Source organism: Filicampus tigris, chromosome 19 (genome assembly GCF_054856515.1).
Source record: "Filicampus tigris isolate MCC_2025a chromosome 19, RoL_Ftig_1.0, whole genome shotgun sequence".
NCBI lineage: Eukaryota > Metazoa > Chordata > Actinopteri > Syngnathiformes > Syngnathidae > Filicampus > Filicampus tigris.
The window spans coordinates 3,729,869-3,750,881 of NC_141235.1; the positions used below are offsets into that span (position 1 = coordinate 3,729,869).

Below are 21,013 nucleotides of genomic sequence, written 5' to 3' on the forward strand. Positions count from 1 at the left end.
CCAATTGGAAAAGCCACCATGGGATTTGATGGGAATGAACTGCCAATTGAGGGGAGTCGAATAGATATTTGTAATTTTGTGAGCATTTTGCAAGCCTGTCTGTGGGTCACGCGTAGGTCGCAGGCATGTGCAGGTGCGCCTGGTGGAGCCCACATCCAAGTCCCTGAACAGCGGCGACTGCTTCCTTCTCATCACGCCCAAGCATTGTTTCATGTGGAGCGGCGAGTTCGCCAACGTCATTGAGAAAGCAAAGGTAAGGGAAACGCCCGCCGCCGGGCAAAACGCGCGAGCGGGGTTGGTGGCGCCGACGCGCTGAACGGACTCTGCGGCCGCCAGGCGTCCGAGATGGCGTCCTTCGTCCAGGCCAAGCGGGACCTGGGTTGCAAAGCCTGCCAGGTGACGGTGCTGGAGGAGGGCATCAACGCCGAGAGCAAGTGGGCCAAGGAGTTCTGGAGTCTGCTGGGAGGAAAAAGCCAATACGCAGGTTTGTACCTGCGGGAATGACATCGACGGCAATCCTAAAGCCTTAAAGCGGAAGTCAACCCAAACCCTTTTTTTTTTTTTTTTCAAGAATATGTTCCCAGCAGGCCCACTAGTTGAAAAACAGCATTCTGATTCATTTTGCGTTTGTGTAATAAGTGTTAATCCACTCGTTTTTAGCCATCTGTGGGGGCGGCCATTTTGTCGTCTGTCGACTGAAAATGACATCACAACCGCTCACAACGACCAGTCGCGGCTGACCTGTTTTCTGAATCGGAGCCATGATTGGTCGCCGTGAGCAGTTGTGATGTCATTTTCAATCGACGGAAGACAAAATGGCCGCCCCCAGAGACGGCTAGAAACGAGTGGATTAACACTTATTCCACAAACGCAATAGTTATCAGAATGCCCTGTTTCAACTAGTGGGCTTGCATAGAACATATTCTTGGGAAAAAAAATCTTTGCGTTGACTCCACTGCGTGCGCGCGCCAGGGGCAGGCGAGCCAGAGGAGGATGAGCTGTATGAAAGCGGCGTGTTGGACTCCAACGGGGTCTACAGACTCCAGGGGGACAAACTGGTGCCTCACGAGGACGCCTGGGCCTCCATCCCCAGCGTCACCTTGCTCGATTCTAAAGAGGTGGGCGCGTAAAGCCTGGGATAGTTGCCTCGTCCGTTTTGTCCTCATTGCCGCGCGCTCTTTCCTCAGGTTTTGGTGTTTGACTTTGGCGGCGAGGTGTACGTGTGGACCGGCAAGGACGTGCCTCTGGGAGACAGGAAAGTGGCAGTCAAGCTGGGCAAACAGCTATACGGCGGCAGCTACGATTACAGCAGCTGCAGGGTCAACCCGTTGGACGCTTCCTGCGCGAGCGGCGACGTGCCACAGTGAGTGCGGCCAATTCGACAGGCGCCTTGACACGTGTTGACACGGGCATGAAGGTTGGCTAACTGTCCACTTGGTGCTCAGGCAAGGTGAGGGCCGCCCAAGCTGGACTCTGTTTGGACGCCTGTCGGAACACAACGAGACGTCCCTGTTCAGGGAGAAGTTCCTGGACTGGGCCGAGAGGAGGAAGGAGGAGGCGGCTCTGGCGGAGGAGGTCAAGGTGCACAAGGATTTTGGTCCGGATTCATTGAAATTTGGACACATTATTGTTATCTGTTTTTTTTTTTTTTTCCTTCAATTTTTCACATTTTATCTAGAGTAAAGGGTTTTTCTAGAATTTACACCCCGAAAGAAGAAATTATTGAAGAATTACTCTTACAACTTTTACACGCCCGTACATATTTTTTTCACCTTTTTTTTTTTTTTTTTTTTTTTGCTCTGCTGTGAGATTTTTCTAATGGAAAACATAGGCACCTGTTTCTCAAGAAAGGTTTTGGAAACCCAATTTTATCGATCGATTTATTGCGTCTGCTCAGAGCCCGATCCACTCCAACATCCGCTCCTCGCCCGACCTGGACCTGCAGCCGTGCGAGGCCAACGCCTTGCTGGACAACGAGCCGCAGCCGGTCAAGATGCTTCTGGAGGGCCTGGACGTCCAGCGGGGCCACGGCGTGGTGAGGACGGAGGACGGCAGGCAGGCGGAGCTGTCCACGGTGGCCGTGGACGCCTGGCACATTAAGGAGTACGGCGAGGAGGAGGTGCCCGAGGAGAGCCTGGGACAGCTCCACGAAGGGGACACTTACATCATCCGATGGAAGTACTCCATCACCACGCTGGGTGAGTCCCCCAATTCAAAGAAATCAACATAGACACGCCCCGCTGCGATGTTTCTTGAGCTCGTTTCTGTCCCCAGTGGGAAAACGGCAAAAGCCAGGAGAGCTGAGCGCCGGCGTCGCGGGCAGGGAGAGGACGGCTTGCTTTTTCTGGCAGGGCCTCCGCTCCAGCGTCAGCGAGAAGGGAACCTCGGCGCTCAAGACGGTGGAGCTGGGCAGCTTCCGGGGCTCACAAGTGGGTCTCGATTTAAGATTGAGCTCTCGACTTTATTGAGGAGAAACGCTTTAGAAAAAGCATGCGGACGAACGTGTGACATTTGCTTGGTTGCAGGTTCTAGTGAGTCAGGGGAAAGAGCCCCCCTCCTTCCTTCAGCTATTCCAAGGCGGCTTGATCATCCATAAGGGCAGTCGAGAAGAATCGGTCAAAACGTCGGGTAAAAGGGCCAGCGACGTCTAATCGGATATAAATCTTTCATGTACCACCAGGGGGAGCCAGTGTGCGACATTTTGAGATTTCACTGATCTCGTCGTCATCTTGTTTTCTTTCCCACAGGAGGTTGGAGGTTGTTCTGCGTTCGCGGCGAAGCAGAGGCGGAGGCCATGCTGCTGGAGGTGGAGTGCGACGGCGCCAGCCTGCGCTCGCGGGCCGTCCTCGCGCTGCTCCACGCCCGGGAGGGCCGTCTCTACGTGTGGCACGGCTGCAAAGCTCACGGCGGCGCCCGGCAGGTGGCCAAGAGGGCGGTGGACCGACTGAGCCAAGGGTAGGGCGCGCGCGGCCGGGCAACGCCGCCAAGGCGGCCGACTGACGCTTTTTCCGCTCGCTCCAAGGTGCCCTTCCGAGTTGGGTCTGAGCAGCGGCGACCGCGTCAAGGTTGAGGAGGTTGAGGAAGGGAGCGAGCCGGCGGAATTCAAGAAGGTTCTCGGCTTGCAGGACAGGAAGTCCTACGACTGCATGCTTCAAGGTTTTCGCGCTTCCTCCACAGTGTTTCCCAAGTTGCATTGAGCCAAGGCGCAGATTTGGACTTGGAAAGGGCACAGCACACGATCAAACTTAAAAAAAAAAAATAGTCCCAAAAGTCTATACAGTGTACACCGTTTATCGCATTGGATACGAGAAATGAAAATCTTCAATAAAGAACCCTTTTTTTTTTTATGTCAATGTTAAATCCATGAGTAATTAACACGCACACACATTGGCCATCAAATATGCGCTTTAGTACTTTTTTTCTTGTAATGGCAAAGGAGACTTCACGGGCTATTTAGTAGCTGCATTCCGAGTGAAACCAAAAGAAACTTTGACTGCATTTAAGTACTGCCAACTCTGAATAATTCAGATGAGATTAAAAAAAATAAAATAAAAAAAAATCAAAGAATTGAATGTAAGAAAAAGACACCAAGGAGGAGCCAAAGAAATGCTTTTGTTGTTTTGGCCTGAACACGAAAACTGAATAGGCAAATTTTTCAAATTTCCCACCCAAAATCGACAAATTTACAGATGCCAAACCATAAATATGCCAGGTTTCATTATGCAGTAAAAGCCCGGAAAATAACAACAACAAAAAAGCAAGATAGCGAGGCCGTGGATGGCGATAAAGCTGTACACTGAAATAAGGACGATTTCCCTCTCAATTTGCTCACAAATTGACTTCCTCAGCGGTTGGGAATCATTGCTCTTGACGATTGCCTCAATTCGCAACGCAAACGTCGACTTACAAGTGCGTCGGCTGCTTTCAGACCCCGGCAAGTACAACTACACGCCCCGACTGTTCTGGCTGAGCGCCAGCTCGGGCGTGTTCGAAGGGGAGGAGCACCTGTACCCCGCCAGGGTGACGGAGGGAGTCATGGCCATGCCCTTCCTCCAGCAGAACCTCTACTCGGCACAGCAGCCCGGTAAGGCCCGCGTCCCGCGTCGGAGTGCTCCTCCTCGCCTTTGCTAACGGCGCCTTGTTCCCCGCGCCAGCTCTCTTCCTGCTGGACAACCGCATGGAGGTGTACCTGTGGCAGGGCTGGCAGCCCGAGGAGGAGCAGTGCACGGGCTCGGCAAAGATGCGCTGGGACAACGAGAGGAAGTGCGCCATGGAAACGGCGCTGCAGTACTGTAAAGGTCGGCGCACAATCTTTGGAGATGCAGTCTGTAATATAGAATTTCATATTCTTGCTGCCTTTTGGTGTACTTGTAGAAAAGAGCTGCCGGCGCCCCCCTCAGGCCTACCTGGTCATGGCAGGCTGCGAGCCGCTCACCTTTACCAACATCTTCCCTTACTGGAATAAGGACCCCAGCGTTGCCTCCAAGGTGAGGAATTATTCATGCAATTTTGCGACATGCTTTTTCTTTTTTTCTTTTTTGTTTTATTTGTTCCTTCAGACGGAGGGCTCCAAGAACAAAGTGACCTTAGTGAAGGAGGTGCTTTCCAAGCTCAGTAAGCTGCAATACTCCATCGAGGAGCTCACCGGGTCGCCCCTGCCCGACGGAGTGGACCCACTCCGCTTGGAGGATTATCTCTCTGACCAGGACTTCAAGGTAAAAAAAAAAACAAAAAAAAAAACAAAGCATGTGGGTCCAGCAAGCTTGTAATGTTCCTCTCACAATTTCTTGCCTAGAAACTTCTGGAGATGAGTCGAGTGGAGTTCAACGCCCTGCCAAACTGGAAGCAGAAGAACCTGAAGAAAAGCAAGGGTCTCTTCTAAAAAAAAAAAAAAAAAAAAAAAAAAAAACTTTTATTTTTTTCTTTTGTATTCCAAAAAGAAACGACCTCATTTTGTAAAACAAATGTACAATTTTGTATAGTCTTTTCTAGTGATCATTTTAGCTCATTAATCATGTGCAATTTTGAATGAACCTTTGATTGTGTTCCTCGTGTGCGAAGCGCTTCCTGCTCATAACGTGTAATATGTAATATACTGTCAACGTATTGTGTTAATCCAATAAGTGTTGCTTTTTGGGCCGAAATGTCTAAAAAAAAAAACAACAACAACAAAAAAAACCTGTGGTTTAAAAGCGGGAGTTATTTAAACTGTGTTGTTGGTGAAGAAAGTGAACTCTAAAGCCTCTGTTACACACTTTTGTCACGTGAGGCCTTGCAAAAAGCGGACAATTGCATTTCCGCTATTTTCTATTGTTTCATTTGGTGGTAAATAATTGAGGATTCTGAGAACTGTTTCTTTGGGACCAAATGAGACTTTTTTTTGAAAATGCTTGCCAACAGTATTTGTGTCAAAAGTATTCATTGTAAATGTGTTCACTCATCACACATTTTGAAAGATGAGCTTTTTAAACACGTTACATGTATGTTGCATGACTTCCTAAACACTGTCTTGTTCATTTTTCTGCAGTATGATCCTGTTTTTTTTGTTGTTGTATTTTATATATATATATATATATATATATATATATATATATATATATATATATATATATATATATATATATATATATATATATAGATGGATGGATGGCAGTTTTTATTCTTTTTGGCACATGTAAACAAACGTGAATAAAATGTTTGTTTAGAAAAAAATGCCACTGCAGTATTTAAAAATCATAATTTGGACTTGACATTGAATACAATTTAAGTGTGGTGTGTGCATTATTCTTATTATTAACACCTGTGTTAGTCCAAAAAGGGAGGTTGGTGTTCCGCTGTCCATTTTGGGTGAGTAACCTTGTTTACATTGTGGTTTAATTTGCGTCACTTTGAAATATAACGTTTGCACGGTCCTTAACGTTTGTTTTTTTTTTTTTTCCTTTTTGTGTAGATGAGTGCAATGCTCACCTTTGTCCACAGGAGGGTGCTATGTAATCGCATTTGCACTGTGCTGCTGCTCATGTTGCAGGTAGGACGACTGTACTCGGCGTCGTGTGGAAAATGTTACACAAATCTACTGTCACTATTAATTGGTCAGTTTAAGCGACCACTTTACGAGGAACTTTTGGTCGAGCCATTGTCCCATATAGTGATGTTTGATGGCGTCAATTTTCTTTCTGATCCAATACTGAGTCAAGTCTAGTACTGATAATTTGCGCAAATAGGTCTCATGTGTCAGATATAGTTACTTTCTACATTATCTGAAATAACTGAAGTATCAAAAAGCATCCATATTTTTGATTAAATTAATCCATTTTATAGCAGATGGAAGAAGAACCTCCTCGGGGGGGGAATCCATTCGAGAGGTCTTGAAAAGTTTTGGGGTAGGTCTTGCAACACAGCAAATCTGATTAGATCCTTTTACTTCCAAGTACCAAGAAGTATAAAACTTGCTGGAGCTTTTTCTGGAAATGCTACTCGATTTTTATGGGCCACATAATATAACGGTCGCTCGGTATGATGCTGTTACAAACCACTAAAGCTGAAACCAGCATAATAAACAATAATAAGCATTATTAGATTTGTCAAGACAACTTTTGGTACGGCTTGTACTGGATGTCATTAGAAAATGGATAAGGAACTTTTTTTCTTAGCAGTCATAGTCATAATGTTGACGCGAGTACAATTTTTGTAAGTTTGGATCCTTTCTCGTAATTAGTATGTTTGGCATCCATCTTTTAGCAGCTCCAACATGTAAAGGGATGTGCAGGAAATATGCTGGATGCAATGGTATGTCATTGACGGTTGAGTGGACACGCCCGTTGTGTTTGAGAGAGGAGAGAACGGCTTGATTTTTCACAGATTTGAAGCCTGGTTTTATGCACTGCGATTTGGTTTATTTTCAATCATTTAAATTTGACAGGATTGCTCATAACACTTCTGTGGTATGTGAAATTTACAAGACATTTATTCTCACGCTCCATAATCTGTTAGACTGCGATGGAATTAGTTTCCCTTCATCGTGGCGCTTTTAGTTTACAGTACACTTGCTCGCTCCAGGCTTTTTTTTTTTTTTTTTTTTTTTTTCTCTCCAACCATTCACTCGTGCGCAGAATGAAAGGAGGCTGAAAATTCCCAATTGGCAAAAGCATGTAGCGCACCGCAGCTGTGTGGATCAACGCGCACGCGACAAAAAAAACTGCGCGTATCGGCCGCGACGTCAGGCCGGCTTCCTGCAGATGACAGATTGATTGAAACCTCTAACTGCACCTCTCATCCATCATTCCGGTCTGTTTCTCATCCCCCAGCTGCTCAACTTTCCTCATTTACGTCACCGCGCGCACACAAAGCGAGATGGACGCCGTGCTATGATGGAAACGCCTACACGGCATCTTTGTGGACACACAAACAAAATGAGCTTTGAAACAACTGTTTTTGTCCCGGAATTTCATTCGGTTAATCAGTGGCCATGACCTCCCTCCCTCCTTCCCTCCCTCCTTCCCTCCTTCCCTCCCTCCTTCCCTCCTTCCCTCCTTCCCTCCCTCCTTCCTTCCTTCCTTCCTTCCCTCCTTCCCTCCCTCCTTCCCTCCTTCCCTCCTTCCCTCCTTCCCTCCTTCCCTCCTTCCCTCCTTCCCTCCTTCCCTCCCTCCCTCCTGGGCCACGTTAAACCCCGCGCTCGCATAATTAGGACAGGTGCGAGCACGTCGCCATTTGGCTTCACGTCAACTTTAAACGGCGTGACTTTGCAGTACCAAAGTACTTCATATCTGTAAGTGCACATCTCGGAAATGTTCACTTTTTGTGTGTCGCGATAATATGAACTGTATAGTTTAATTTGTTGGAATGGGGGGGGGGGGACAATGAAAATGATAAATAAGCCATGTTTGCAACCACTGGAGTAGAACACCGAACGCTTCAAAATGTCTTTTGATCCATTGAGCTGTAAACTTTTAGCGATGATGCTTTGCCACACAATTGATGAATCTATTTCAGACCTAAAACGACTGCCTAATTGTCTCCAGTGGGTATCCCTTCCTTGACATACAGTTGCAAATATATTTGCGCTGTCACGGCGTGTAAACAAGAAAAATCTCAAGCATTTCAGTCGAAGCGTGTGTCATGGGTGGCCAATTAAAAATGACGGCGAGCGAGTAATGGTGATGAATGTGCCAGCGTGTAAACAGGCTGACAGAAATGCAACTTAAGATAGCTTGCGAGCTAACAAACCCGCTAACCCTTAAGTTACGAAGCCATTTTGTTATTGCAGTATTTTGATGCCACATTTTCTTTTTCTTTTCTTTTTTTTTTTTTTTTTGGCTAAATCACCACGAGGTGTTAGCAGTAGCATCAAGGCTAACTTCAGATTTGCAGTGGCATACAAGTTTTGAACGTTCTAAAATCTTCCCAGATTTTTTTTTATTTTTACATTTTTTTTTTCAAAGCATAATTTTATTCATAATTTGCACCATTTATCAAGGAAACCTCAAGTTTGCTGCTCTTTGTTCAGCCTCTCGATTGTTTCAGAGCTATTTTGTTAGCACTAGCTTTCAGAAAACATTCATTAATCACATTTTCATGAATGCGAAGAGTGTAAACTTGTGCAAAAATGTGCTGGATGTCAGTTGTTGTTTTTTCCCTAAGCTTTCAACTTCACTTTCTTAGGGGGGAAAATTTTTCATACCTCGTTTCAAGTCTCCCAGAAATGTGATAATACAATACCAGAGAGAGTGCGGAACAAGGTTGTTCTACGTTTTATTTGCAAATAATGTGGAAACATTTACTTGGATTAGATAATGATGAGTCAAACAAATCATCTCCTTAGAAAACCTTGATTTTGTCAGACGTCACTTGTGGGCAAACTAATGGCTTATCAAACAAAGAATTTTTTGTTACAGAGTAGACTGAAGTGCCCACAGGTATTAATTCCCACACATGACCTTCATTGCTGAAAGCGATCAATCGAAGGAAAAATAATGGATATTTCTAGTAGCGCACCCCTGGGCTTGTATGCTGTTTCTTCTTTCATTTGAACGTAAGGATTCAGAGTAACATGAATGTGATGAAAAAAAATACTTAAAAGCAAAAATATAGATTGCCTTTTGATGACATTTCTATTCTGGGCAAAAGAAAAGAAAAAATCTTTGGAAAGATTGGCTAATATGAATGCTTGTTTTGCGCCTAGCTTAGTCGCGGTTGCACGCTTGTTTATAGTTAGAGGCACACCGGCCTATAGTATGTACCATTTATTTATTTATTTTTACCTCCGGAACGAATGACGGACGATGGAAGGGTGCAATTGCAGACATATATATATATATATATATATATGAAAAAATATACTTTTACACAATGTTATCTATTATAGTATATTTATTGGGCATGTTTCAAAAACATTTAGGGCTAGGCAAGAAGTACCAATACAGGTAATCGGTATTGGGCTGACACCGCCCTCGTTTTAAGGTATCGGGTAGTCGTGGAGGCTGCTGATCCCAGCCACCGATACTCTACTACTACACTGCAGCAGTTTGACACATCGATGAATCACCGGCGTCAAAAAGAGTTGTTTTTTTTCCACAATGTTTTATCATTGTTTTCAACAAAATTCAATATGGTCTGGTAAGAAAAAAAAAAAATGTTTGAAACTAAATAACAGTATCTGTCATAGTTGGCGTTTCCGCATAGTTAAGTAAAATCCAAGGACTTTTTTGTCCCCCCAATTTTCACGTAGCCTGTAATATTTCATGTATCCATTTATTTTTGTGCTTGTAAACAAGAGCATTTGTCGTACTTCCAAAATCAAATTGACAGCTCTCACGGTTGGTTAGCGACCGAGCCATCCACAGGAGGCCCTGACACGCGCGCACGCGCACACATGGTGTAGCGCGCAGCATCATTTTAGTCCCCGAGGAGCTCAGCCCACACGCTTCCATTTTTCAAAAGCGCAAGAAGAGTTTTGATGTTGGGCGACACGGAAGACTGCAAGGTTTAGAAAGGTGCACGCAAGCGTCGATACGATATGTCGTCGTCAGACGCCGTGTGCCTATACGCCGCGTCTCATTTCATGAGGATCCGCGTGTGCATCGAAGCGCGGGAAGGATCAAAGAAACTTTACAAGCGCAGGGGCGGCGGGCGAGCGTGCGTGTTTACACTCACTGAACTGACGCAAGATGAAGAAGAAAACAAAATAACTTTAAACGCAGTCTTATTAGGTGCCGTATAGGCCCAAAATAACATTTCTCTCTCACATAATCATCACTTTTTTTTTTTTTTTTAAGGCAGAGTCGAAATATTTACATGTGAAATGGAAGCCATCTCAAATTGTTGTTTGAGAGGTGAGATGAATGAGTTTTTGTTTTGGTTAGTGTTTTGGGAGACAGAGTGTGTGAGGGAAAGAGTTCTTGTCTTTTTGATGTAGTGCGACACTGGCGTTGTCTTTTAACGTTTATTGAGACAATTATGTGGATATTTGACCTTTGGGGACATGTTGGCTATGATCATGTGCCCCTTTACCTGCGCGCGTGTGTGTGTGTGTGCGTTCTTGTCTTACTATCTTTGTGTGGCCCATCCCACTTGTCATTGAGTGGACATTTTGGCGACGAGCTCCTTTCAGTCCCATAAAGCGTTTGTGCGTTCTTGTCTTTCGGTCTTTGTGTGGCACAGCTTTTATGCAACCTTTTTATTAGTACAGTATATGGACTTTTGTCTTCCTTGAAATTGTGTGTGTGTGTGATTAATGTACAGTATGGAAGCAGATGGAGCCTTTGACAGCGTTTGAGGAGGAGGAGGAGGAGGAGGAGGAGGAGGAGGAGGAGGAAGAGGCGGCAGGCGACATTGCAGTGATGTCACTCACTCAGTCCTCTTCCTGTCTGCCCTCGCTAATCGAATCAAGTCGCTGTCGAGCTCTCGAGCCCACTCTAATTCCATCAGATCCGGATCCTCACGCTACAGGGGAAGGTCGTGTGCCTCTGATCTGCACGTTTTAAAACACACACACACACACACACACAGGCAAAGAGCAGGTGCAGTAAAATTTACGGCCTCCCTCCACTGCTTGACAAATGACGGTCCACCTCGCAGTCTGCGACCGACCTTGAAGGTGATCTTGTGGGCGGTCAACCACGAAGGAGGATAAAATAAAGTCCAAAATCATTGAGGGGCTGAGCGTGCCCTGCCGATGTGGGATGAGACCCGTTTCCTTGGGGAGGGCTGATGGGATGGAGTCGGGTCCAAAGTTAGCGCCACTGGAGTTGAGCTCTCCAGTTTTGAAATGGAGGCGTGTGGGCGTCATCGAACACTCGGTTAGCTAATTGCATGCATGTCCACATGGCAGATTTTTTTTTTTTTTTAGTAGGCCAACCGGTTTGTGCTTTGACTTAATATTTAACAAGGGTGGTAAACTTCAGTAAGGTGCAAGGTGTTTTGTAGAACACTGTAATAATTGCTGTCTATAGTGGGTGGAATTATGCATGCTAATTTGCATAATGTCATTTTCCCTGCGCTGATTTATGTGTATGCTAGTGGGATGCTCCCGCTAATGTAGATGCGGTGTTTCAATTAGTTAATTGAACTTAGACACCAACAGTGAACCAAACTGCAGTTCATTAGATTTAAAAAAAAAATAATGATAATTTATACAGAGCGGATTTTAGCCACTTGTATCGGCTTCTTGTACGCGTGTTTCATTAGCAACCATTTTTCAACTGTTGTCGTCCTGCCTTACAACGGTAAGATTACACTTCAACTTCCACATTTTGAAGAAGAGGCGCGTTCGGTTCATTGAAGACTCAAAATCGTTCATAGGTCTTAATGCGAGTGTGATCAAGGGGGGCCATGCTTGTCGAGGATCTGCCAAAGGGATGAATAGGAGGGGATCTTACATGGAGCCCTGAGGGACGCCGCGGATTAACTGTGGGGATGCGTCACATTGACAGTTGTTAATAGAGGTGAATTTTATTCATCATAGTTATATTTTATAATTGTTTGGCTACTTATTTTTTGGTGAGAGTCGCACTAAGTGTTAGTAACAGACAGAAAATTGTGTCCGCTGATTTTTATTATTATTTTTTTTCAAATCAGCACACCAGAAGTACCATTGTGTACGTGGTGTTTATGTGAGGTTGATTTATTAGTATTCATGTCTGCAAGTGTCCCTTGCTCAGACTATTTTCCCCCAATTGAGACGAACAAAGAGCAACCTTGACCCTTGAACCTTGCACATTTCCACAGTTCACGGTCACGCCTTTTTTTTTCCCCAACAAACATCCCTTTGCACTACTCCGCTAATGAGGCCTCGCAAACCTCTACTTAGCCGCTCTCTTTGAGTGGTCGCTGACGTGCCCATCGGCGCAATTAACGGCAAGCCGGTACGCCGCGAGAGTCCATGTTTGATTCATGACACAAGCGGTGCAGAGTACGAGATCGGTGTGTGTGTGTGTGTGTGTGTGTGTTCTACTTTTGTGCAGTGCCTCAGAGGGAATTGTGCGTTTCATGTTTGCATGGATGAGCAGTGCATGACAGGCAGTAACCCCCGAAAGGGAGCGATGTCTGCATGCAGGCATGTTTTTTGCATGAATGCACATTTGTGTGTTAGCGTGCGTGTGTGTGTGTTCTACATGTACACATTCTGTACACGAGCACATATGCTCCTCATGTTTACGTTGATTGCACAAAACGAACCTCGCACGTTTCCTGGAGGAGTGTGAACATTTTTCGAAAATGAGCCGATTTATGAATTCAATTCAACAAAAAACACGTTTTTGCTTTGACTTGAGGGCAAACATTTGAGATAAGAACACTGTATGGGGGTGATTTCACAAGCAGCAGTTTTGCACATAGTGAGCAACTCTTAAAAAAAATAAAAAATAAAAAAAATTAAGAGGCTGCAAGCTCCTAGCCTAAGTCCGCTAGCTTAATGCTAATACTAGCACCATAAACAGACCAACAAATAGCATCCTTGTGGCAGTGTGATGAGCCTACACATGCAATATAATCATACTCACGGGCATTTATTCTTTATCCTCTGCAAAAATGACCAATATTACTGCATCTTACTGAGTGTCTCAAAGTAATTGTAAAACTCTTCTTTTGTGTCTGGATGACTATTATGCTGACCCCCAGTAGCAAGCACAATATTATAGAGAGCCGTTTTCTTATTAGAAAATGTTTTATTGTTTTCATTTTACTGTGACTTTATCCTGTGGAAAAAAAAAAAGTGCACCCCAATCACGATGTTGAGCACTTTTTAATTTGATTTTTACTTTTTATTTTTATCCCCTACCAAATTTAATCGACTATCAGAAGACACAGTTTTGCGAAAGAAGACAGAAAATGGCAAAAATGTCTCCAAAAAGAGTGACAGTTTGCGCTGTTGATAAATGGTTCTTCTTCTCAGCACTGACAGCTGCACGCTGGCAGAATGCAGATTTTTTTTTTTCCCTCCTTCTCTCCATGTCTCTTAAAAAAAATGTTGTTCAGGTTTTATAGTCTCAGATGCAACTTTTTTGTAAGCGCATGGGTGATTTCAGTCCTGTATTGCTGCCAATATCACCTAAAAGTCCATTTTCCTGCTCTGCTTACCTTGCCCAACAAAGTGACAAGGTGGCCGTTTTTTTCCACATGAGCATAACTCATGCGACGGCGAATCGGGGTGATGCTGCCTTACTTTAATGGCTCATTCATTTTTAAGCACCCCTTGTTCTGGCAGCGCCCCGAGCTGCAGAATTATGCCACTGTCCAGTTCACGAGGTGTGGAGAATATGCAAGTAGCAACGTTCACACAGTCCTCGTGGAGATGGCATACAGATTTCTTTGTCGTAGACATTTTTTTTACGCGTCGGGGCCGTCGGTAAATCAGAGTCGGCCGCGAGATCAGTGTTAACAAGCTGGGTTGGAATTTAATTGCACCACTCGGGTTGTTCTAATCTTGAAAGTATTGCATCACCGCCTTTTTTTTCTTATTGAGATTTTTATTTAATTCCCAAACATGCTATTTAGTGTAAGCGCCTCTCAACAGAAGTGGGAGGAAGTTACACGTGCAAGTCTCGAGTCTTGAATTTCATTTTTTGCCACTTTTTTTTTTTTCTGAATGGACATTGTGCTGTACATGGAGACGGTCTCAGCTCCTCAGTAAGTTGCAGTATTATTTGTCATTCTTCAAAGAGGATAAAGAATATAGCATATTTTTCTGATCGTAAGTCACACCTTTTTCATATTTTATCCGCTCCTATGACTTCGGTGTGACTTGTTAACATTAAAATTAGAGCTCGGACTGGCACCCAAAATCCCCATTCCCCAATTGCGTTGACTTTCGTTTGACCGTTGGCAGCGCACCTTCAACGAGAGAACGGGTATTTTGGCCGCGGGTCCGAGCTGCACTCTTCTTGGCAACAGATTTCCCCCAAAACGCACCTTATACTCCGGCGTGACTTATCTGAATCAGCTTGAAGGCGCTCTATCTTTTAATAAGAATCTCTTCCGTTGGCATGGCGACCCGGGACAACCTACGTCGATTGGTGAACCGGCAAGGACACAGTGCCGCGCTTGGTAAAGCTCATCAATGTTTATTTCTAGACGCGGGCGCTATAACAAAGACAAGTTGTGCTAGGGTAGAGAAACCAGCAGCGGAGGAGAAAAAGTGTTCATTTAAAGACGAAAACAAAACCCTTACAAGTGGAATGAGGAATGTCAAGGCAGGGTCTCATGAGGACCCAAATCCAATTATACCGCTCATAAAACACCCTCAAGGCTCGGCGGCTTGTCATTTTTCGTTCACCTGCCAGGAATTTAGATCAAATTCTTTGAATTTGACCAACGGTTACTGGGGTGGAAATATGCACGTCGAAGAGTATGACGCGGCGCAAATCTCGGGCCGCCTCCGGTTTCCGAGCGCTTGCCGCCGATCGAATGAAGTAATCGAATCAATCAAGTAATCAAATGTACAGGTTTCAGCAGCAGCTTGTGGGAGAACCTTCGCGATCCGATTAAGTCCCGCCCGAACGCAATTTGTCTGCAGCTAATGAAAATGAATGTAAACCGTCTCGCCGTCATCTTATTTTAACGGTAAACACACGGAGATGAGTTGTTATTTGTACTTTGTAGCTTTCTAGCGTGCGGACGTCACACCTGCAGAGACGGATGACAGCGCGCTTGCCGAGAATTGATTTTTTTTTTTTTTTTTTCATTGTTAGAAAGGTCAATGAACATGCGATTGTCTTCTTCCTGTAATGTTCTGCCGACAATCGTCTTTATGTTATTGTCTCCAATCCCGAGGGCTCTCTCGCCGGCTTGATCAATATCTTGCCGTGACCTTCCGATAAACATGGATCTTAACCCAAGTCAGCACTTACGCAGGAGAGAAAAAACATGCATTGCCATTAGTAGAAAGTTATTTTTCATGAGTCTACAGTTTGGCCTAGCCTCTGGTTGCTATGGAATCGTGTCTAAGAAAGCATTTTTCGGCGGGCAAAATGATTTTTACAGTATGGTTAGCCTCATAGCGTAATTGCCTATGTTATTTTTAACGTTCTGTCGCCAAATTAGTCAATGTGCTAGCTAAAAAAATTAATTGTTTTTGGTTTAGGTCTAGGTAGAATCTTCGTCATCCAGGTCCTGGCAATCCGTTTGAATTTGGGTTTCTATGCTTGTTTTATGAAACAAATGTGACATAGGCAACTGTGCTATTAGGTTAAGGATATTTGTTATTTAAGTAAAGATGTACTTTTACAAGAAAACATCCTGTTATTTTTTTTTATGAGAATACAACGCGTAGTATGCTTAACGCAGAATTCCCACAAACAAAATTGTTGTGGTACCTTCACTCGAACCAAACCGTTATGATCCTCAATGTCGTGGTTGTGCGTAAAGTACAAATTCTCATAGTATCGTGACTTTATCCTCTTGACTTTCTCGTAACTTATCTTGCTTTTCTTCGGCGCGAACCTCATCCGCCTGTGCGGCTTGTTCGAAGGTTTCACCGAGCAAAACCTGCTGACGGACAAGTGGGCATTATCGGCCGCATGCTGAGGTCCCGCTGCACAAAGACATTTGCTCATGTCGGTCTGAAATCAATAAAACCACCACAGAAAGCAGCCAAAGCTCTTTTTTTTTTTTTCTCGTGTATAGTGTTGCACACCGCAGCATTTCCCGACACTCCACAAGCCCTGAATGCCTCCTCCATGAAAAGCTCGCAGCCAACGCAGGAGTTCACGAGGCCACCCCTCGAAATAGAGAAATCCGACCAAGCAACTTAATAGCGGAATATTGATTTGTCACGGGGACGCAAATTCTGAGGACCAATTTCATCTGGCTGTTTCCCCCGCCATGCTAATTTAGCGCGTGGAGAGCTTTATCGAGTGCCTTTGCCTGCATGCTGATGAACGGGAAGCTGAGTCACTTAAAGGGTAATGGCGCTTTATTTTTAAGGTCTCTAACTAAGAACGGACATTGCCATCCATGATAATACTGAATATTCACAAGAAGTGCTGCCGCTCTCCCACATTAGCCAGGAAGCTTTAGAATACAGTCAATTAATTAACTCCACACAAGTTGAATTGGTGCAAATGATAAAAGCTCTATTTAGGATCGACTCCAGTGCAAATTGACCTTGCGACAAGCTAGTCGACGACGCATGTGTGGGCTCCTGGGACTCTTAGCCTTTAGCGCTTTTAGCGGCCTTTAATTAACTGACTGGAAAATAGCGGCATCATAAAAGATGGCAAGAAAAAAGACGAGCTATTGGATACTGCCAAAGGTGGCGGGCATTAGTGTGGGGAAAAATCAAGCTGATCAAGACGAGGTCCTGCTAAATTTCAAGAAAGTTGAGTCAGGTCATTATTCGGGTTAAGCTAGTCTTGCTCTGTCAAAAAATATATCCGGATTTTAATCCAGTAGCTTAGTTATCTAGTCTATCGCATTCAAATTCACGTTTTTTAACATCTGAACATTGTTGCTTTTACTTTTTTCGTCTTCAACCGACGTGAAGCAGAGTTAATGTTTGCCCAGCTAGCAGTTAGCTAACAGTGAAGTTAAGTCAAGTCTCGTCAATTCCAATGAAGTCAATTCTTTCTCTTCTAGATTTTATCCACGCAAGTTCCAAGTCCTAAAATTGGCAACTGAAGTCTGATTTGAGTCATGTGATGTGAGCCCCTCCCCCACCTCTGGGGAAAAAGGAACTGGTCCCTTTCAAACATATTCCAGGTAAGTGGGCGAGACTGCAGAGTTGCTAAATGTCCACTTGGGTATTGAAAAGAGGTTTTTTTTTTTTTTTTTTTTTCCTCCCCTGCTGAGTCAGTCTGATGCCAGATTGCTCCGTCACAACACAGAAACCCGGGAACTGAACTGTACAATCTTAGCGGCCTCATGGTAACCAGACCAATTTAGAATCCGGTAATGTGCTAAAAATCTGGGTTACGGTTTTGGGTGTAATAAGGATTTAGTCATGGAGAGCAGAATTGATTGGAATTGCTCCAGTCGATTAACTGCGACCAGGATAATAAACCTTGGAGGTCACTGTCAGAGGAAGACCGCAAACTAACATACTCCTGGTGTGCTACAGTTGATGGACCCGAACCCATGTGCGGTGATGCTAATCAGATGGATGCTAATTCCAGGAGAGAATCTTTTGGATAAGTGGTTGAGATTTACTGGGGCTAGTTTAGAGGGATTATTGTCGCTTTCCTTGAATTACTGTAAAGCGCGAGCAGTCGCTTTCTGATATGCGTGGCCCCACGCATATGTGAAATGGTTTTCTGCTGGCATCGTGGCGTTAAATCAATCGCTGCCCCTTGTTGTTCTTTGAGATTTAGAGGTTAGGATTGGAGTTGTATTTTAGTCTTTGAGTAGAGTTTTGAGTTCAGGATTGCACAATGTCGGACTCTACTTCTATGTGGCGTCAAGTCACAGACTTCCAGTGTGCTTTACCGTTAAAGGTCGTGCAAAATCGTCTTTCCGAGGCGCATGGGCGTACATCTCGAAGACAATTAGCGCTCCGTTCCGTGGGAGCAGATGGTCGAAAACTTGCCGGCAAGTGCATTTAGCGTGAGGAACAACCCGTCTCGCTTTTGTCCTCGGGACACGCCAGCTGTCGTAATGTTGCGTCCATAAAACGGGCACGTAAAGACACCAGTCAGCCTGGCAAGCGAACACACAATCCCTTCTCCTGCTCTCATCCCGCTGTGCCGCCGTAATACGGAAATAAGACTGTTTCATATCCCGGCGCGAGTGGATCACTTCACCACAACAAGATATTGGATGTTGTCTCGCGAAGGTCACCCGTGCGGCCTGAGGGCAATCTTTTAATGCCGCTTGAAGTTCTATTAAGTCCACTTTAATGGACTTGGGGTGACCTCCGCGACAAAGAGGCATGCGCCCGCCTCTTTTAAACACTCTCGCGGGCCATACGATTTTAGGCACAGCTGCTCGACCGCACTGCGTCATGCTGCTTTGGGCTCGAATTGTAGCGAATCCATACACGCCTTCCCGGGCATAATCAGACTTGAGAAGCCAGAAAAAGCATCTCCCTCTTTAACTGTGGTATTCCCTGTCGTCTCCACACCACATTATCTCATTCAGCTGCCCCCCCCCCCCCCCCCCCCAACCCCCCGCCCGCCCCGTATCCTCTCACCGCCCCCTCCCTCCCTCCCGCCCGAACGTGGCGCGCAGTTTGTCACAGATGGTCCCACAGCTAACAGTCGACCGTGCGCAGAGAAGCGGATACCGTCCGCAGATAGCAGCCTCTGCTCGAAAAATAGCATAACCTTACATAGATGGCCCCCCCCCCAAAGAAAAAAAAAATATATATATATAAATAACAGATCATTTCCTTTACCATTTCCACCAAGTGCTACGGTTCACTTTTATTGCTCTTACCACACACAAGCAATTGATTCCTCTCCCCAAATGCGTAAATAAGTCTCAAACTATCATACCAAAACTTACAATGCACCGGAAATGAACTCGTACATGCACATGTGGCGAAGACTTGGTGATCTCCACTAACGACCCGGGCTAAATGTAGCTCCTCCCCGCCACACAAAGCTTGTATTGCAGTTGACTGGCAGTCACTTTACTCCTCTACCTCACTTCTAACATTTCTTGTGTCTTCCATTCATGTGGCTGTTTGTTGAAGTCTTTTTTTTTTTTTTTTTTTTTTCTCCAAACCCACACTGTGCCCCTTTCTTATCGCAGCATAGTTTGCGACTTAGGTCTCAACACGGACAGAACAATCAGTACATAGCGACACTTTTACCAATAAACTTTTCTCGCAGTTGACTTGTGTGGGATGTGACACAAACTTTGGCCGTTATGAACTGTTGCACGGATTCATCTGTGAACTATTCTGTTTATGTACAGCATAATGCTGCAACAGATTTGCTGTTGTTTATTTATTTTATTTTTTATTTTTTCTCGGCGCCCGAAAGATAATGAATAGCGAGCGCCAAGCAATGAGCGTTGTTCTCCTCCAGAAGCGAGGAGGATGAGCCACGCTGTAATTGCTGTCTGTACGAATTCTGTGGGGACTCGCCGGGTAAATAATGGAGAGCTAATTGATTGGAACTACTCCAGTCAATCAACTGCAACCAGTGTAATAAACCTTTCGAGGTCATAGCCGCTGCTATGAGGAAGTTGAGCAAAGACAGACCGGCGCTGTTATTATTTCACGAGCGAAAAACTGCACTTAAGTAATGATTCAATTAAAATGTCCTGCACATAAGCACTGTATCGAAAGAAAACATTTCTAAAAAAATGAATTGCAAGTGTGTTGACTTAAAAGTTAAATACAACTGGACTGTTCTTTACAAATGTCCTGTACCAAATGTAAAAAAAAAAACATAACATTTGACAGTTTAAACACTTAATTGGGTGATTCTTTTGCATACCACTAGATGGAGCCCACGTACCACTTTGAATCGGTAATGTCAGATTTTCCCCTTCTTTTGACTGTTTTACTAAAACAAATACATTTCTTGCTTCATTACTTTTTTTAATTAAAGACCAAGTACAGCCAATCTGTGACGCGCAGACTCCACATTCGTGTACACTTGCCAGAATGGAGAGCTTGTTAGTTCAGCTGCTCCATTTTTTTTTTTTTTTTTTTTTCCTTTTTCCATTTTATTGATCACTTCTCCGCCGCAGTGAAAAGAGAAACCGAATCTGTCGACAAATGGTTCATTCTTAGAGTTAATTACAGGCGCACCTTCAATTAACTCTTGGAGAACATGCACGCCTGGAGATGGATTGTTAGCATGACTCATTAACAAGGGGAGCGTGAATTATGTGCAAGCTCGTTTATCGAAATTTGTTTCTGATCCATGGTGCGTATTGTATTTTGTTCTGATTAATGACACTATTAATGTTACACGGGCTGTGTTTGCGGTTTGAAATTTCATTAGGTGGACATGTACAATCATATATTCATATATATATATATATATATATATATTTATATAATTTTTTTTTTTTTTTACACAGAATTGGATCTCAGATGTCATGTTGCTCTACTGGAAATTGCTTTAAAGCAAATGATGTTCCAATCTAATGCGTGTCTGCCCTTGTACTACTAGAACGAGCTAAATGAGAGTGGAAGCATAGAAATGTTGCATATGAAGCCCTTGAGGAGCTTTTATTTAGTGTGCAGTGCCGCTGCCATCGTCTCATCTCAGCCCTTCGAGGAGTCTGCCACTATTAAACCAAAAATGTTGTTTATCAATTTTAGTGTGCATTAAAAATCCTCCCCTCGCTCGGCCGCCGCCGCAGCAGCGCACGCTGGTAAATTTGAGTGCATCCAACTGAATTTGCAGTGAAGCGTGTAGCCTGTCAAGTTAAAGGCGGAGTCGATGCTGGAAATGTTTGGAAGAGGTGGCAGTAATGATTTTCCTTGGCCTCAGGTCACATTTTTATTTGGAAGGAAAATGTTTGTCTTGGATGTCTACAGTTTATTCAATCTTTTTTTTTTTTTTTTAACTTTTAACCTTCGTGGAGGCAACTATGAATAGTTCCAAATACTTCTGTGTTCAGT

The 21,013-nt window shown here is 44.4% G+C and overlaps 2 protein-coding genes across 7 annotated transcripts in view; both read left to right on the top strand.

Moving 5' to 3' along the window:
* svild (supervillin d) overlaps window positions 1-5,526 on the top strand; it is a 33,092-nt gene extending 27,566 nt beyond the window's left edge. For all 4 annotated transcript variants that reach the window (XM_086016746.1, XM_086016747.1, XM_086016748.1 and 1 more), the window contains 15 exons: window positions 117-253; window positions 337-484; window positions 973-1,118; window positions 1,188-1,363; window positions 1,446-1,581; window positions 1,898-2,198; window positions 2,275-2,429; window positions 2,526-2,628; window positions 2,748-2,955; window positions 3,023-3,156; window positions 3,929-4,084; window positions 4,155-4,298; window positions 4,375-4,487; window positions 4,560-4,715; window positions 4,796-5,526. In XM_086016746.1, the coding sequence (XP_085872872.1) occupies window positions 117-253; window positions 337-484; window positions 973-1,118; window positions 1,188-1,363; window positions 1,446-1,581; window positions 1,898-2,198; window positions 2,275-2,429; window positions 2,526-2,628; window positions 2,748-2,955; window positions 3,023-3,156; window positions 3,929-4,084; window positions 4,155-4,298; window positions 4,375-4,487; window positions 4,560-4,715; window positions 4,796-4,882 (2,300 nt within the window). In that variant the 3' untranslated portion in view covers window positions 4,883-5,526. The remainder of the gene's footprint in view (window positions 1-116; window positions 254-336; window positions 485-972; window positions 1,119-1,187; window positions 1,364-1,445; window positions 1,582-1,897; window positions 2,199-2,274; window positions 2,430-2,525; window positions 2,629-2,747; window positions 2,956-3,022; window positions 3,157-3,928; window positions 4,085-4,154; window positions 4,299-4,374; window positions 4,488-4,559; window positions 4,716-4,795) is intronic.
* Window positions 5,527-7,686: 2,160 nt separating this feature from the next.
* The window catches only part of znf281b (zinc finger protein 281b), a 43,920-nt gene continuing 30,593 nt past the window's right edge, over window positions 7,687-21,013 (top strand). For all 3 annotated transcript variants that reach the window (XM_086016124.1, XM_086016126.1, XM_086016125.1), the window contains exons 1-2: window positions 7,687-7,768; window positions 17,071-17,193. The gene's annotated coding sequence lies outside the window, so the exon portion shown is untranslated. The remainder of the gene's footprint in view (window positions 7,769-17,070; window positions 17,194-21,013) is intronic.